General features: G+C 39.7%; 1 protein-coding gene across 1 annotated transcript in view; it reads left to right on the top strand.

The window, feature by feature from the left end:
- Window positions 1-17,810, top strand: part of MTMR12 (myotubularin related protein 12) — a 43,246-nt gene that overhangs the window by 13,268 nt on the left and 12,168 nt on the right. Inside the window, exons 5-12 of the mRNA XM_056324795.1 lie at window positions 153-283; window positions 929-1,022; window positions 3,528-3,651; window positions 4,979-5,054; window positions 8,401-8,507; window positions 10,687-10,811; window positions 15,004-15,082; window positions 16,728-16,798. Of these exons, the coding sequence (XP_056180770.1) occupies window positions 153-283; window positions 929-1,022; window positions 3,528-3,651; window positions 4,979-5,054; window positions 8,401-8,507; window positions 10,687-10,811; window positions 15,004-15,082; window positions 16,728-16,798 (807 nt within the window). The remainder of the gene's footprint in view (window positions 1-152; window positions 284-928; window positions 1,023-3,527; window positions 3,652-4,978; window positions 5,055-8,400; window positions 8,508-10,686; window positions 10,812-15,003; window positions 15,083-16,727; window positions 16,799-17,810) is intronic.

The raw sequence follows: 17,810 nt of genomic DNA on the forward strand, positions 1-17,810 counted from the left end.
TGCTGGTCTGTGTTGCAGGATGCTTGTTCTGACTTGCTAAAACTTGAGCTTAAATTAGTTTCTTGAGAATTTTGAAAAGTCAAGCAGAGGTAGTTTTATCAACAGATGGCAAAGTTATTTTTGATGTTTACCTAGACTTTTTAATTTTGCAGTTTATGATGAGAAAAAGAAGCTTCTAACTGGACAACTGAGAAAATACCCAGAAAAGCTAATTATCTACTGTAAAGACCTTAGGGTATTTCATTTCTGCCTGAGATATACAAAGGAAGAGGAAGTGAAAAGAGTAAGTATAGATTTTTCTTTTTTAAGCTTAGTGTTGGGTGTCTAATTCTGGGGATGAGGTAAGGAGGAAATTCACCCTGAGAGATCCCTTAAACTTGAAGTGTTTTCTGATCATTCCCAATTAAGAGAGAAAGTAAAGACCTAACTTTACTAGCTAACCTTACTCATTAAACATCATTATGTATAGCAGTTAAAAAGATCAGATGCACTGGCTCTTTGAAGAAAACCAGAGCTTCAGAGTACTACAAGAAATCGGCTTCAGCTCAGGAAAACTTTTAAAGCTGTTCTGTTTGTGATACATAACTATTAGATTTTAGACTTCAGGCTTTTTCGCATGGGAATAGTTATTTTCCTGATAACTTGAGTTCTTTTGACAGGTTAATCTGAACTCCAAACCTAGGGCTCTACTACCTTTATTTAAATATGAGAGCCATTCTGGAAGTTGAATATGTATAATGCTTCTCATTAAGTCAAATAGTTAGCGCCTTCAGGCAACAGAGGAAGCTTTCTAAAAGTCAGCTGTTAGAGACAGAACCCATTGAACAGTTTTGTTTAAAGACTGGGAGGAGGGGGTAAAAAAAATCATGTTTTTCACACTGACAGTGTTTAGTCTGTGTTTGGGTGTTAATTTTTGGTCCTTTCCTAGATCGTCAGTGGTATAGTTCATCATAGCCAGACTCCTAAGCTGCTTAAACGCTTGTTTCTGTTCTCTTATGCATCAGCTGCCCCAAACAACACAGGTAAATATTTTTGTATTTTTTATTTTTATTTGCTGTGTACTGTTAGCTCTTTAAGCAGTCTGGGACGCTTAGTAGCTGAGTTTATTCTCAGGTTATGACTCTGCCCTGCTGGCAGATAGCTTCAGAAGATTCATTTTTCTCATTCCACATTGTTAGACTTGTTGCTAAAAATCTCTAGATTTTCTACTGTTGGTTTCTGTGTCCTTCAGTGTAGTTGCACAGGAATTTTCCAAGCAAGAGTAGCATCACTGGATTGCAGACTTACTGTGATCAATATGCTAGTGCTTTTCCTGTGCTTCTGACTAGAGTGCTCTCATCTAGAGGATATTTTCCTTAATTTTATCGATACGTCATTTCTGTACTATTGCAGTGAACAAAACTTCCTGCTCATAATTCTTAAATTACTACATTTTCAGTGGCATCTGACAAAGTATTTCCCTTTCTGTTGTTATTTGCAAGCAATCTGTTTCTCCCAGGCAACTGCAAAAAAAGCATAGGTTTGCATAGCAAGATTCTAGTAAATATCTGACTTCCCCTTACAGCTCACTTATTACATAGTCTTCCCACTTGATCAGACTTGGCTGAATAATATAGTAAGCTGCAAAATTCAAGATAAAACTGTCAGTGCATTTTTTAGCATTTCATAGTTCAGGCTTCAGCTGAAATAATGGTGCTGTTTGAATTAGAAACCTGACTCGTAGTGCATCAGCAACACCTATTCCTTTCAGAGGGAAATTTTGATATACCCAAGGTATTAATCAATTATTTGGTATTACCAAATACAATTTGGTATTACCAAAATATGTCAAGGAATTACAGAATCATTGAGGTTAGAAGAAACCTGGAGCTCATCTAGTCATGTTCCTGTCCATCTGCTGCTGTTTAGAGTAGGGTTAGCTACAGCAAGCTTACCAGGGTTGTGTCCAGCTGGGTTTTGAGTATGTCCAAGGACTGAGACTCCACAACCTTTCTGAACAGCCTGTTTCCTTATATGACTGTGCTCATAGTGCAAAACTTTGTTTAAATGGCATTTGCTGTAGTTCAGCTTGTGTGCGTTGCCTTCTGTCATGTCACAGGATACCACTAAGTCCAGATCTATCTTCTTCACTCCCCTCCTCTGCTTCCACTCCAGCTGGGTGTAACACACGCTGGAAAGACTTCTTGCCCCTCTGCACCCCTGCTGAGCCTTCTCTTCTCCACGCTGAATGGTCCCAGCTCTCAGTCTCTCCTCACACCAGGTGTTTCAAGCTCTTTAGTGATCTCAGTAGGCCTTCACTGGGGAGTCCAGCACTGGACACAGCGCTCCAGGCATGGCCTCACCAGTGCTGATCTGAGGAAAGCAATTACCCCATTCAGCCTTTAAGCAGTGGTTTACCTAATGCAGCCCAGGACTACATGGGCTGCCTTTGCTGCAAGGGCACGCTGCTGACTCAGGTAGTTCCTGCAGGCTTTGTCTGTAACTGGTGTTCAATTTGAGCTACAAACATCAGAAAGACACTAAGCTTTTCCAGGTAGAGACTAAACAAGTCTGGGTGAAGCCTAATCTTCATAGCAGCATTGAAAGTATTGTGCCAGAATTCTTTCATATTTTAATAACTATCTTCAATAATAAATGCCTAGGTCTCATTCTTTATGAAGTTGTTACTTTATGCCGCTTACAGTCTCATACCCTTAAAATCTTAATTCATCCCTTAAAGCTCATTAATAATCTGTTTCCAACTGTAAATTTTTCATCTACTTTGTGTTGTGGTGGAAAGTTTCAACTTGCCATTGTATCTTCCATGGAATTCTAGCTCTGTTTGGTATTTCAGTGTTAGCTGATGTTGCAGGATACTTAATTATCATGGGTGCTTGAAACAATTGGCCTTATTTGGTAAATTTTATGGTGGTTCTACAAGATCTGGAGCTAAACCATCCTGCTGTCATAACTGTTGCTAAGGTGGCTGAATAGAAATAACAGGAAAAGTTCTCAGCTGAAATGATTGAGACTGAATTGCTGCAATTAATTTTCTGCTCTTGTCAAGTGTCTGAAATGTTCTGTTCAGCGCTAAACTCCTACCCATGATAGAAGAATGAACTTTACATGAAGCGCAATATCTAAATTGCAGGAAGGCTTTTGGTATGATTGTTAATTCCACATTTGAGCCTGGATTATTGGATGCCAGTCAGCTGCACTAGTTTGCAGTGGTATTGGCTGCACAGCATCCTGGGTTTTAGTCTGGATGTAAGTCAGCCTCAACTGTATGAAAGTTCCATAAGAACTGATTATTTTCTGTAGGAGAAACTGTTCCTGAAGTTATTAAAGCAGTATTTGATGGAAGATGTGTCACTGAAGATCAGAGAAGCAGTGTGATATACAAAGACATTTTATCTTTCACTCAAGGCTTTCTGGACACAAGAGGTTTTGCTTGCTTACCTTAATAAAAACTAACTACTTGATTTAGGAGTGCTTTCATGTTAGAGCTCCTGATAGTCTACAAAGTTAACATTATTGATGTCTGACAGATAGAAGAAACCAAACTGTAATGTTTGACACTCTTGAGGATTGGCGTGGAGAGTTGGAGCGGACCAAAGGAAATGTGAAATACAAAGCAGTGACTACCAATGAAGGCTACAGAGTCTCTGAAAAGTAAGCTTGACCTGGTTAACAGTGACCTTTGTATATATGTCTCATTAAGATTTGCAAAAATCAGTGTTATCTTTCATGCTGAACCCTAGACAGTTGTTTAGGGTATCTGGTTTCCACTTTGATTTATGGGATACGTTGATTTGGGACCTCAGGAGGTCATCTTATACAACCCCTGCTCAAGCAGGGTTAACTTCAGCATTAGGTCAGGCTACTCAAGACCTTGGTCAGTCAGGCTTAGAGTATCTGTAGGGGTGGAGTTACCACCTTAAAATGGAATAGAAAATATAAAGGTCTGGTAGCTACACTTTTGTCATACTTACTGGTTAGGATAACATTTTCTCCTTCCTCTACCTTTACTCTGGTAAAATTTCAAGTTACATGTTCTTGAGATTTTTCTGTATTTTTAGCTGGGGGTCTGGGTGGGGAAAGAGTACTTGGTTTAAAGTGTATCTGCAAAATGTGCTGATGGGAGTTGTGTTGCCTTTAGTCGAAGGTTAGAGATGTATACTTCTACGAGTATAGCTAAGTAGCATCTATTGGGGAACCTTCAGAATGTGTACAAGGCTTTGTGTACTACTGTTGTCCAATAAAATCATAGGATGGTTTGGGTTGGAAGGAACCTTAAACATCTAGTTCCAACCCCACTGCCATGGGCAGGGACACCTTCCACCAGACCAGGTTGCTCAAAGCCCCATCCAGCCTGGCCTTGAACACTGCCAGGGATGGGAAATGGTCAGATCCTGAAAGGCTTCATGGATCTTGGAAACAAACAGCAATTTTCAAAGAAGTCTTTACTCCAGGACTCCGTCTTGAGAGGCCCAAGCTGAGGTTAAGTGCTTATCTTTGTTGATTCTGTGGGCCTTAAACATAGCGTTGGCTGGTACTGGAAATTCATGATATATTAAATTACATTCTTGAATTGTGACATGAACGGCTTACAAAGTATGGAAGCAGAACTAGTTGTCTAATACTACAAGGGTATCCTTTGAAACAACGAAGAGTGAGAGAACCAAGGTGGTCTTAACAGTCAGCCTTAGATGTTACAATTAAATGTAGGACTTAATTACAATCTTGGAAAGGCAGAGGAATGTTGCAGTGAAGATAATGAAGAGCTCAAGATTGAAAGAAAATACCTTATCCAGTTGAAAATAAAGGGAGGGTGTTGAGGACAATATAATTATATAGTAAGAAAGGTTATTGTAGCAGTAAGAGTGAATATATAATTAACATGTGGGCTAGAACACTTACCGTCATTAAAATGAGCTTGGAGATTGTTCTTTGTTCAGTTTTTAAGTGCAAGAAACTTTTTTTTTTTTTGTTACCTTAGGCTGCCTTTGTATTTTGTTGTTCCCATATGTGTTTCTGAAGAGAGTATCTTGAAGTATGAAGGCAGAGGCATTCCTGTAAGTATATATGCATGGCTGAGGGTAAGAAATCTTACGGAGAAGACACAATTTCAATTAGGATTTCAGATAGTACTGCATATTATTTTCAGAACTTGTTTTCAACAGCTCACATGTATACCTAGTCATCTATAGAAGTGGAAACAGACGTTGGAAGAAGTGCTCAAAGTATTATGTAGTGCTGTATGTGTGTATGTAGTGCAGAATATGTATGCATGGTTCACAGCCCCCATTTGCTTACATCAGGTGTCTAATGTCCTGTAGTCTACATATACTACTAGAGTGTTTTTACATCAGCCTGTTTGTCATGAGACTGACTGCTAGCTGAGGCAGGATGCAGGGCTTGAAATGCTATTTGGATATTGAGGTGAAGACCGTGCATGTACAGGTATAGCTGAATACCTCCAGTTACCAAGCTTGGGTGCTGGAAAGCAGCTTTTTTACAAAGCCAAGTAGCCTAACTGAAAAACTACTTCTGCCAGTCTCAACAGAAAATGAAATTAAATACACTGTTCTGTGCCATGTAGCAAGCTGGCTTTGGCTTCCTACCTCATAGCAGAGTTTAAGAACCAGTATATAAAGAAACAAGGAGCAAAGTAACCTCACTTATGAAGTGTTAACTTCGTTGCTGCATGTCCATCAAATTTGCCAAGGAAACCCATGTTCACTTTATACTCTGAAATTAATCCACGGAGAAGATAGTGCTGTACTGCCTAATTTGTCCTTTCAGGTAATGACTTCAAAATAGTTTGGGTCACTTTTTTCTGAGATGGTCAACCAGACAAATTACAGTGGCTGTTACACAGAAACAGAAGTGATTTTTCTTTTTTATTGCGTCTTGCATTGATAGGATAGTTCAGGTTGGAAGGGACCTTTAAAGTTCTTCTGGTCCAACTTCCCCTGCCATCAGCAGGGACTCTTCAACTAGACAGGTAGCTCAGAGCCCTGTCCAACCTGACCTTGAATGTTTCCAGGGATAGGGCATTTACCACCTCTCTGGGAAACCTGTTCCAGTGTTTCACCACCCTCATCGTAAAAAATACATTCCTCATATCTAATCTGAATCTGCCGCCTTTTAGTTTAAAACCATTACCCCTTGCCCTATCACTACAGGCCCTGCTAAAAAGTGCCTGTCTCTCTTATAAGCACCCTTTAATTACTGAAAGGCTGCATTGAGGTCTCTCTGGAGCCTTCTCTTCTCCAGGCTGAACAACCCCAAGTCTCTCAGCCTTCCCTTACAGAAGAAGTGTTCCATCCCTGTGATCATTTTTTTGTCCCTCCTTTGGATGCTGTCCAACAGGTCCATCTTTCTGTGCTGAGGGCCCCAGAGCTGGATGAAGTACTCCAGGCAGGGTCTCACCAGAGTGGAGTTGTGGGGAGAGTCGCCTCCCTGGACGTGCTGGCCACGCTTCCTTTGATGCAGCCCAGGATACAGTTGGCTTTCTCGGCTGTGAACTTGCATTGCCAGCTGATGTCCAGCTTTTCATCCATGAGCACCCCCAGGTCCTTCTCTGCTCTCAACCTCTTCATCCCCCAGCCTGTATTGATACTGGGGGGGTTGCCCTGACCCAGGTGCAGGACCTTGCAGTTGGCCTTGTTGAACTTCATGAGGTTCTTACGGGCCCACCTCTCAAGCCTGTCAAGGTCCCTCTGGATGGCATCTCTTCCCTCCAGCATTTCAACTCCACCATTCAGCTTGGCATCATCAGAGAACTTGCTGAGGGTGCACTTGATCCCGCTGTCTGTCATTGATGAAGATATTAAAGAATATTCGTCCCAGTATGGATCCCTGATGGACGCCACTTTTCACTCATCTCCATCTGGACATTGAGCCATTGACCCCTGCTATCTCGATGTTACCATCCAACCAATTCCTCATCCACCAAACAGTTCATCCGTCAAGTCCGTCTCTCCAGTTTAGGGAGAAGGATGCTGTGGGGGACATTGTCAAAAGCCTTACAGAAGTCCAGGTAGATGACATCCATAGCTCTTCCCTTGACCATTGTTCAGAGGCCTTGTAGAACTCTTCTAATTATTTCCAAATTTTGGGAAAGCTAGTGTCAAAATAGCTTGACCATTTTAAATCCATTTGAGCTGGCAGTAAAAGGACAATATAGTAATTTTTTCCACTTTTGATGATTTTGAAGTTTCAGCATCCTTTTTGAGGTGTATCTCTTGGCTAGTATAAATTGATAGCAGAATGATAACTTTCTGATTTGTGTAATATTCCTGACAAAAATCATTCTGACTGCATTTCAAAGTGATTTAAAGAATCGGGCACCAATATTCAAGTGAGCGGAGGCGATCTTTATTTGGCAGCGCTGGGCGCATGGGGGATTGCCCCACCAAACTCATGCACACCAAGGGAACCTTTCAGCCCCCTCTTTATTCAAGCAACTCATACCTATTCATTAACTTTCTGGGAAATCGTTTACATATTCATTACAATTCTGGGAAGTTATTTACATATATCGCTAAACTAGTGACCATGATTTAAGTCCTTGTCTTTGCCACGTTGTATAAACAACAGGAACTTAGGACCAGATAGCCTTTTTAAAGATGACAAATCCAAGGACTTGGCAATTAGTACATCCGTCATGTTAGCAATAAGGGTCCTTGCACGTTTCCCAACTTTTAGATAAACATAAGTACATCATCCTATAGATAAGTGGTACATCATTCATCATTCAAAAGCGAATTTAATTATCAGCTTGAGAGGTTCAAGCAGTAGGTGTGAGTCAAGAAATTGTGTAAAGGGAAGGAAGAAGCTTTGAGGACTGGTTTGCTACAAGGAATACCAGTAACACTGCAATCTGATTTAATTGTGGAGTGGTTAATATCTTCTTTCATATGCCTAGATGACCATTTATGCACAGCTCGTGGAAAGGCATGACAGTGTACCTACTGTGAGTTATGTCAGGGCTGACCTATAAGAAAAACACTACTATATATTATGTGTGGAGAAACTGGTGGCTAATATATATGAGTCACAAGAACTATGTTGCTGTGGCGTGTCTTCCAACATAATTTGGCCATAGACATTTTGATCAATTTTTTTACCTATGAGGGCAGTTGAAAAAGTAATGTTCTGATATAATCTGGCATTTTATGTTCCCTGTGCCTGTATAAAGCTTAACTTAAAACTTGCAAGTGGTAACAGTGTACTGAGGCGTGTAGTCTTGGTGCAGATACAGAAGTTTGCTTCTACTGATGGGTTTGTTGAATACACCAGAAGTTCAGTCAAGCACAGTGTAGAGGAATTTCTTGTAATCACTCAGTCACTTAAGCAAATACTTTGCACAGGATGGTTTACCAATCTTTGTGCCTGCTAAATGTGTTTCTGCAGATTTGGTGTTGGTCTTGCCATAACGGTGCTGCTCTTCTCAAAATGTCTGCATTTCCCAAAGAACAGGATGACAGCACTTCACAAATGCAAAAAATCTTCTTGGATGGGTCAGTAATAGCTATTCTGTCCACAACACTTTGCTTGGTATGGACCTTGCTTCTCTTTTTCTGTATATGCTATATCTTTAAGCTTGCACGCATCTGGAAACAAGTTCTAAAAGTAGTTTTCTGTAGTGGAAAGGGTTTAAGTCCTTTGCCTAACAGTGTTGGTCAATTGTGCAGGACTGTAACATTGCTGAAGGCTTATTTGTGAAATACAGATATATAGATATATACCTCAGATGAATCTTTCTGTACAAATTGTGGCCTGTTATTAGAAGGCAGCAAGGCTGGTAGGTCAGTTAAAGTATCATTAGCTGATGGGCTCAACTGTATTTGCAGGTAAGAGAAATCTAGACTCCATCTGTAAACATGGATTTGCAAGCCGAGTCTTAAATCTCTCTGAACTCTGCCATCTTCTGAAAACTAGATTTTTTGTTCTTAAATAACTTTACAGTGACCTAAAATGACTGAGAGAAATACTACTTTCAGATGTGATGGCAGACAGCACTTTATTTCAGTTGAAGGTAGTGAGCTGAATTAGTGCAGCGGTCTGCAGAATGCCAGGGTTTACATAGGGGGAAGAGCACAGCTGCCTGGCTGAGTTAGGACAGTGAGTTACTGCTTTTTTTTCTTTTTTTTTTCTCCCCCTGGCTTTTTATAACCTGTTGAGTGTCCTGGAGAGAACTTCTCTTTTAGTAGCAAGCTATTGGATCAGACTAGTTTGCACAGCTTCACTGCTAGCTCCTTTCTTTTCATAGATGGAGAACGTGTTAATCACACAGAACTAACAGAAAATTGCTTGATTAGGCTCTTAAAAACTCTTTTATTTATAAAATTAATTATACTTGCAAGGGAAAGGCTTTTGACCCTTCCCGCTGATACTCTTAACATTTGTCTCCCGAAATGGGGAAGTTTACATGACTCAACTCTTTTAATGCTATTTCATAATGTGAAAGTAAGTAAAACTGACAGTAAGCTGTACTGGTATCAGCTGATATTTTGATCCTTTGTCTGGGGCCATTTGAACTTGGAGCAGTATTGGTGGTTTTCTTTGCTATGGAGTACTGATAATTAACCATTAATATTTAAAAAAATATCTACACGTTGTCCATAAGAGTGTGTTAACATGCCATTGTAATAGTAATCTGAACTCAAGCACACAGCAGATTTCTACAGTTAACAGCTTCCTTTATTGAAAAAGCTGTTCAGAGCCAGATAGATCTTCTAGCACAAATTGTTTACTTCAATTTGGAATAAGTATGGTAGTCAACAAACTATTGCTTTCCCCCGGTTCTCTTATCTGATGCATCTTCCAGTAGATGTAGTAACCTGCACTTGTGATGTGGACGTCTATAATTCTCACTTTAAAGCAGGCTTCTGTGCTCCAGTATGCAGGAAACAATGTACTCTGTCCTGTCTGGGCAAGGCTTCACTTCTGAAGTATGAGCTAGAGCAACTTTTCCCCAATCTTGACAATAAAAAGTCAGCATGACAACAGAGGTATTTACTAAGGTGATACTCACCTGAGCTCTGAAGCCTCAATGATGGACAGAACGTCCCTCAAAATGGGATGTTCTGGGTCTGAACAGAACCTTCACCTGGCCTGTATTTTTAACTCTTCTCCTAGGGAAAATATTAGCAGATATGTAGGAAAGTACAAGGCAGGTATACTGTCTTGTTTGAGTCCAAATTATTTCTTCCATTTACTCGTGTATTCCATGAGCAGACCTGGCAGCTAGGTAACAGAACGTAATTTGACTGTTGAAAGTCAAGAAAAACTGTGTCTACTGGGAGGTTTGGGTGTTTCTATCCATCTCTTCTTTCTGGATTCACCTCTTAAGTTGTCAGCTAGTAAAATAATTTTGGTGTATCTAATGAATACAATACTAAAGAAGCAGTAGTAACAATCAAGTAATGCTTGTAATATTCATAACTGCACAAATATGCATGAATACCATTTTATTGGGAACAGTTAAGAACAGCAAAACTTTTCATAAGCTTGTAGGCAAGCTTCCAGCCAGTACTTAAAAATGTATGGAGGGCATTAGTTTTCCACGGTGTATATCTCCTAGTATTACAGCTGTTTCCCAAACCATGCCTATTAACTTTGCCTTTAGTGATAATAGTTTGTGCATTATTGGACTTGTGAAGCCGGCGGCTTTAATCTCTTGATGATTTGATTTAGAATCTATAAGACCATTAGCAAACCTCCCTATGAACTCCTGAAGATGGATGACTTGTCTAGCAGCCTTCCATCTCTGCAAGATATCCAGACTGCGTACACAAGATTTAAACAGCTGTTTTTGATAGGTAAGTCAAACTTTAGTTTTTGTCTCTAAAGTGACTGACATGCAAAGCATAACAATGCTGGTTTATGTTTCATGAATGCAGTACTTGTCTTGATTGTTGTCTTGCTTTTGATGGTGGTTAAAAGCAGATTTTTAAATGTGACTGAAGACTGTGCTTATGACTGGCATGGTAATGGAGGTTTGTAGTTCTTAGACTTAACTACCTTGCTAAGCAGTCACAGTGCCTGAAAATTACTTTTAAAGAGAGTGACTATGGAGTTTGAATTTTAGTTGGAATATACTACCTGGACTGAAATTTATGGGAGAGATTTTTCAGTCTTCTGTGGTCCATTGAAATTGAATGTTAAGTGTTAACCTTTTAAGCCTTTGCTATGTCAAGAGTTGAGTCTAAATGTTAATTAATTTTTGCCCTAGCTTTTGTTACAAACTAGTTAAATCTCAAAACCTATGAACTGTGAGCTTGCTTACAATTCTGTCACACTGGCTGTAGGGCTAAACATGACTACTGTAAACAGTAAGTCCTCTCAAAAGGAGTAAAAATGGGAGCTATGTGAAAGTATAATCCAGGCTTTCAGACTTTTTTCTGGGACTGTTTTGCTGTCATGAAACAGTACTTTGACCTCACCTCTTGGCATGAAAAAAGCTCCACGCCACCCTGCAGCTGTACAATGTGCTATTGAGCCATTTTGGACAGTGTTTTTTCCACAAGGTAATGAGGGTAAATGTTGCAATAACCTCTCGTGCATGCTGAACACTGTGGCAGCTCACCTGTGGCTGTTGATGTTGGATGTAACTGAACTGAGCATCATTGAGGAATTGTATATTTGCAGTGTAGCTTACAGGCAGTGTCCAAGTCCTTTTTATTGGTTTTATACATGGAATTTAGGTGCTAAGTTGGTATTGATTACAAATTAGAATGACTGGTTTCTGGTAAATTTGTAGTAAAGACTTCAGTGACACTCTGAAGAAGGTATGAGGTATTTGCCAGAGTTCTACATTGAGGATTTTGTTCAGGATAGACTGTCAAATCCAAAGTCAATCTTGAGAGCTAAAAATAATTACCTATATTTTAATGTAGATTCTAGTAACCTACACTCCTATGGGAAAAAGGCTAGGGCTTGAATTCAAGTCATTTAACATCTCTCAGGAAATACTGTGTATTTCAACGGTGTAATTGTATCATTGTCTTATATTACTTGAAGCAAAAGGGAATATGTTAAAACTGCTTTCCGGTAAGTGTCCTTGACGTACAGCTCTTTTTAATAAGCTTTGTTAGTAGTTTATAGCTCACTGAACATAGCACTATGCACTAGAAGTCTTGAGAAAAACATTCAGGTAACTTTTTGCTGAAATCTTAAGAGCTTACAGAAACTTACTACCTTACTACTGTTTTTCAGAGTCTGAGCACATTAACCATTATTTTTGTATGTGCCTAGTTAATTTGTTTTAGGTAACATGGGCATGTTGGCTGATCAGTAGTTCGGCATGACCTGGCAATGTGCATTTGCAGCCCAGAAAACCAATCATATCCTGGGCTGCATCAAAAGGAGCATGGCCTTTTTGTGATTCTCTCCTAGCTCCATTCTTTTGAGACCCCTACCTGGAGTGCTGTGTTCAGCTCTGGGGTCCTCAGCACAGGAAAGACATGGACCTGTTGGAGAGGGCCCAGAGGAGGGACACAAAGATGATCAGAGGCATGGAGTATCTCTCCTATGAAGACGGGCTGGAAGAGCTGGGGTTGTTCATCTTGGAGAAAAGGAGGCTCTGGAGAGATCTTACAGCAGCCTTCCAGTACCTAAAGGGAGCTTTATGAGAAAGACGGAGACAGACTTCCTAGTAGGGCCTGTAGTAATGGCTTTAAACTACAAGAGGGTAGAATTTAGATTAGATATTAGGAAGAAATTCTTTACTGCGAGGGTGGTGAGGCACTGGCACAGGCTGCCCAGAGCAGCTGTGGGTGCCCCATCCCTGGCAGTGTTCAAGGCCAGGCTGGATGGGGCTGGGAGCAGCCTGGTCTGGTGGAAGGTGTCCCTGCCCGTGGCAGGGGGGTTGGAACTAGATGGTCTTTAAGGTTCCTTCTAACCCAAACCATTCCATGAACTTCCAGTGTAACATAATGTTCTGAACACATGCCCAAACTGAAATGTCAGTTATAGAAATCCTCATTAAGCAAAACGGAAACCACAGTAGTATGTAGCTGCTTGAAAGAGGATTTAGATGGGGACAGCTTGGATCCTCTTAAATTGTTCCTCTTACTTGAAGTGTTGCAAAGGTAGCTGCTAGTTTTGCTGGACTGTTCACATGCTAATTGCCCACATACCTTAAATAAGATGTCCAGTTCTCAATCCTAGTGTAGTATTTCTTCATTGTCCTGGAGGATAGGAGGAAGGGAAAAAGTTTGCTTTTTATTGTGATGTTTTTAAGCAAAATACCTAGATTAAGGGGTAAAACAAGCTGCAGGTGTTTTGTTGTGCTTTTAAAAACTTTCTGTTTTGACCTGGAGGTGACTTTGGCCGGAGAAGAGCTGCCAGACCAAGCGGTTGTACATGGCCCTGTGCAAACAAAGTGGTTGAGTCTAATTGTGGTTGAGCATGGTTGAACAAAACAAACAGCCAGCCACAATTAATATGGCTACTCAACTTTTGGAGTAAAACTCTTCTGTACTGTCCATAGTGTAAGACAAGTAAAGAAAACTTCAGTATGCAATATGAATGTTATCACTCTAGAGGAAAGCCTGTTATTTCTACAGGGGGAAAAAAAGACAAGAACTTTTCCTTGGTATCATGGCTTTGGGATGGTTTTGAAGGACTCAGAATCGGTACTGGAATTTTGTCTTGATTCAGAATTTTCTCAAATAGTGATGGCAGGCTAAATGGAACATGAAATTTGGGTGCAAGGGAATATTCTAAAAATCGGATAGAAAGAGGGCGGACTGGGGACTGAAGGGTATCTTGAAGTACTGTGATGTATACACTTTAAAGGGTGTCATACATAGAGGCTGGTAGTGAATTTGAAGATGTTAATGGGAAAAAAATTGGAGAAAACTGTTTAATGTGAACAGAACTGACTAGGAAGCTTTGAAGATAGATACAGTCTAATGCTTTTCTGGGGAACTGGTTTCTAAGGTCAGGGTGAAATAAATTGGGGAAAGAAAGATATTTGGGTTTTTTTAGATGTGTAATGAACAGAATGAGGGGCATGAGCAGTCATGGAGGCAGAACAGCTACAGGAACAAAACTAATATATGCCTGTACACTTGAGGGTCATAGATGCAAGCTGCAGAAAACAAGACAGAAGTGAGTATTGGAATTAAATATTAGAAGCGTCTGGAGAGACTTTGGGAGGTGAAGAGAAGCTATGCAGAAACATGCAGAACTGAACCTGCTGGGGGGGCGAGTAGTGAAGGAGGGAAATGTGGCGTATCTTGGTTGTTTCTGAGTAGTAGAACTGTTGTAAACCTTGAGCTTTGAGGTGCAGGAAAGGTAATCTATTCCAGTTTTAATTGACTATATCAGCTTGAGAGCTTTCCAGTTTCTGAAGACTGGCTTTGATAAAAATAAAAGCAATAGAGATTTAATTGCATTTAAAAAGCTGCAAAAACGTTCGTGAAATGCGTAAGAGTTTAATGACATTGTAGTATTAAACAGGGAGGCCAAGTACATCTTAGCTGTTCCCTTTTTGTTGTATTGTAATGACTCTTCAGTTGCAGTGAAAGCTGTTTAAAACCTTTTTCAGGTAGTCTTACATTCCGTAAATTTGTGTAACCTCCTTCTAAAACCCATTTGTGTTTCTGGCTCTAATGGCAGTGGCTCTCAAAATCCAGCCTCTTTATATTAAGCTTTGATTAGATCATGCTTTAGAGTCAAGGCAACTGGAACTTGGAAGAACGATTGCCTCTAATAAAACTTCTTTTCCTTTCCCATTTTGTCAACAGATTTACTTGGTTTGGTTGTTACAAACTCTACAGCATACTTCTGAAAGCCTGTGGTGCTGTACACTGGAGTTTGTAGGACTACTTCACTTCCTCCTTTAGTTACAGGGTGTTGACTTTAACAGTGATTAGGATTTAATGACTCCTTAGTATTGGTCGTTTTGTAACAGTTTATAACTGAAGAGTAATACAATGGATAGCTGTTAATGAGCGCAACATTTATGTGAACAAACCAATTTTTGGTTGTGGGTTTTTTTTGCAGACAACAGTACAGAATTCTGGGCAACTGATGTGAAATGGTTTTCATTACTGGAGAGCACAAACTGGCTAGAGATAACCAGGTTTGCTATATCTCTAACTTTCTGGTTTTCAAATTGTTGTTAAATGTTTTTGTAGTGGGTTTTCTAGCTAGTTTCTTGAAATATGACAACATTCTTCACCTCTGGTAGGAAAGAAAATTAAGACAGACATATGTTCCCGTTTATGTATCTTTATTTCTACAACTTGAGACAATGCAGGCCTGTGTTAAGCCTCCTACATAAAGAATGTGAGAAGCAGCAGATGATTCCAATTACAACTCTTCCAGCAAACCTATTAAAAATATAGATCCAGTAATTTCCCTCCTGCACTTAGTCACCTTCTTTCCAAACTGAAGAATCCTATTTGTTTCTTGCATGAAACCTGTTCCGTGTCTCTGACTAGCCTTGCCATTCTTCTCTGTACTCTCTACTTCTATAATATCCTTTAGGACGAGATGAACTGCAGTATTCAAGATGTTAGTCAACCAAAGATTTATAAAATGACAGTTGTTCTCAGTTTTGTCCCCTTCCTCTCCTGATTGTTCCTCAAGTTCTTTTTTCTTCTCTCAGCAGTCCACAGTGAGTAAGTGTTGGAATGGCGTTGGCTAACTTAAGGCTTGTAATAGTGGAATGTTGAAGGGTTTTATTTGTTTTCAGTGTTACTTTGTGCTAGCTCTATTGTCTGCCGGTTTATTCTGTGATCAGCTTGTTACTGTGAAGTGCTTCTGCAGTCAGCTTCAGTTTCTCAGTCTTAATAACAATCAATAAATATTTATTCATTTCCTTATCCAGAATTTAAATGTATGTTGAATGAGAGTTTTTAGTGGAGATTGTGTGTTCAGAAATGCATTGAAATAACCAAGATCACAAGTAATTTGAAGTAAATACCAGCCCAAATTCTGTCCGTATGTTGGTTTGACACTGGTCATTTCCATACTTGGATCCAGTTGCTTCCTGGAGCAGCCTGTTCTTGGCTCTTGCAGTTAGCAGGAATGCCTTCTCAGCTATTCTAGATGCTATAACAAAGAATGTGACAACTCCACACGTAAAAAATAAACTGTCATCTTCTATTAGTGACCTAAACAGTTGCAAGAATCCTAATCTGTATGCAAACTCTTTCTGAAAATAATCAACTGTATGAAAAGTTAAGTCTAGAAAACAGCAGTGTTACATCTGGTTTTATGTGTTCTGTCATTCCACTCAGTCTTCCTTGTGTAATGGTAATTTCTGAATAAGTTTTGTCCGCATGTTAACAAGATCTGATTGCTGAGCCTTCCCTCTGCCGCTTAAAACCAGATTATGGGAGAAATGTATCTAGTAGATTAGAACATAGGTGTGGTGATGTTGACTCTTTTCAGGATACAGATCTGGCTGTTAGCGATTGTAATACTTCAGTGTGTGTGTGGGTGGGTGGCTGCTACTGATCCAGAATAAAGTATTGTATTGCAGATGTATAAAGGTAACAACTAGAAATGCATGACCAATGGCCAAATAAAGATACCTCTTGAAAGTTTGCTCTTGAGGGTAAACAGTTCCTCTTTTACACAAGCTGAGCATGGTTTTTTGTTGTTTTAAAGAAGTATTAAAGTTTCAGTAGTATGACATTCTAATCCCTTTTAGGGTAAACATAAGAAAATTGTAAAAATGCTATGAAAATGTTCACTTATCTTTTCCTGTATCACAACAGGCGAGTCCTGAAGAAAGCAATAGAAGTTGCTGAGTGTCTGGAAAGACAGCATACAAATGTTCTCCTTATAGGTAAGAATTTAATGAGATTATTCTATATAATTGTTTAAAATTTCTTTTGAATTTCTTTAGATGTAGCTTAAGCTGTAAGTTTATGATTACAGTAGAGGTCAGTAAAATTTACTAGAGTACTCAAAGTACCAGAAGTACTGGAAGTGTTTCCTGTAGTTAAGAAGAGATGGTAAGCATAGTTCCAGGCTAAGAAAAATATGTTGTGAATGAGAAGGCTGCTCATAAATTGGCAGGAGGGTTATGCTGCCTCTTACTTGTTGGAAGAAGGGTTCACCGGAGTCAAGTCGCTCAATAGGAGTTATGCATCTTGCTCAACTTTATTAGTTTCTAACACTACTTATATAGAATCGATACACGTGCATATTTGTAAAGCAGAAATAAAATTGGTTAGTAGTCTCTATAAACGCGCACAGTTCTCACACCCCTAATTATCATGAATAAAATAAGCCTTCTATCCATGTAGCTAATTGAGTTGCTGTGCTTCAGCCTTGTAGTTTGTTACTCCCTATTTTCCCATACCGGTCCCCATCTTTCTTGGCCCTGCACCTGCTTTCCCAGCAGCTGCAGCTTGTTACAGCCACGGCCTGTTGGCACAACATAATTACTGGGTCTCAGGATTCAAGAATAGCTCAAGCTTTCTTGTTAACTTCAGCACAATTCTGATTACAGGCCTATTCTAATACCAGGCCTGGATTGTGCAGGTCTTCAGAGATTCTAAGGCCATGCTTCTGCAGCCATTCTTCTTCAATTCCCCCTTTTTTCTTTTGCACAAGCCAGGCCTGATTGATTATGTTAAAAACTACTCTCTTTAAACAAGAAAAAACACAGCTAAAAACTAAAAGCATTACAATAATAATTATAACAAAGCGTATTCCTTCCGTCAATAACGTCTTTAACCAACCTGTTATCCCCAATCCTCTCAACCATTCATCAAAGGGATTATCATCAGCAAGAATATGCTTCATGTTTCCCTGCAGTTGTGACAACTTCTTGTGGATAGATATGGAACGAT

The sequence above is a fragment of the Falco biarmicus genome, chromosome Z (assembly GCF_023638135.1).
Source record: "Falco biarmicus isolate bFalBia1 chromosome Z, bFalBia1.pri, whole genome shotgun sequence".
Taxonomy (NCBI): Eukaryota; Metazoa; Chordata; class Aves; order Falconiformes; family Falconidae; genus Falco; species Falco biarmicus.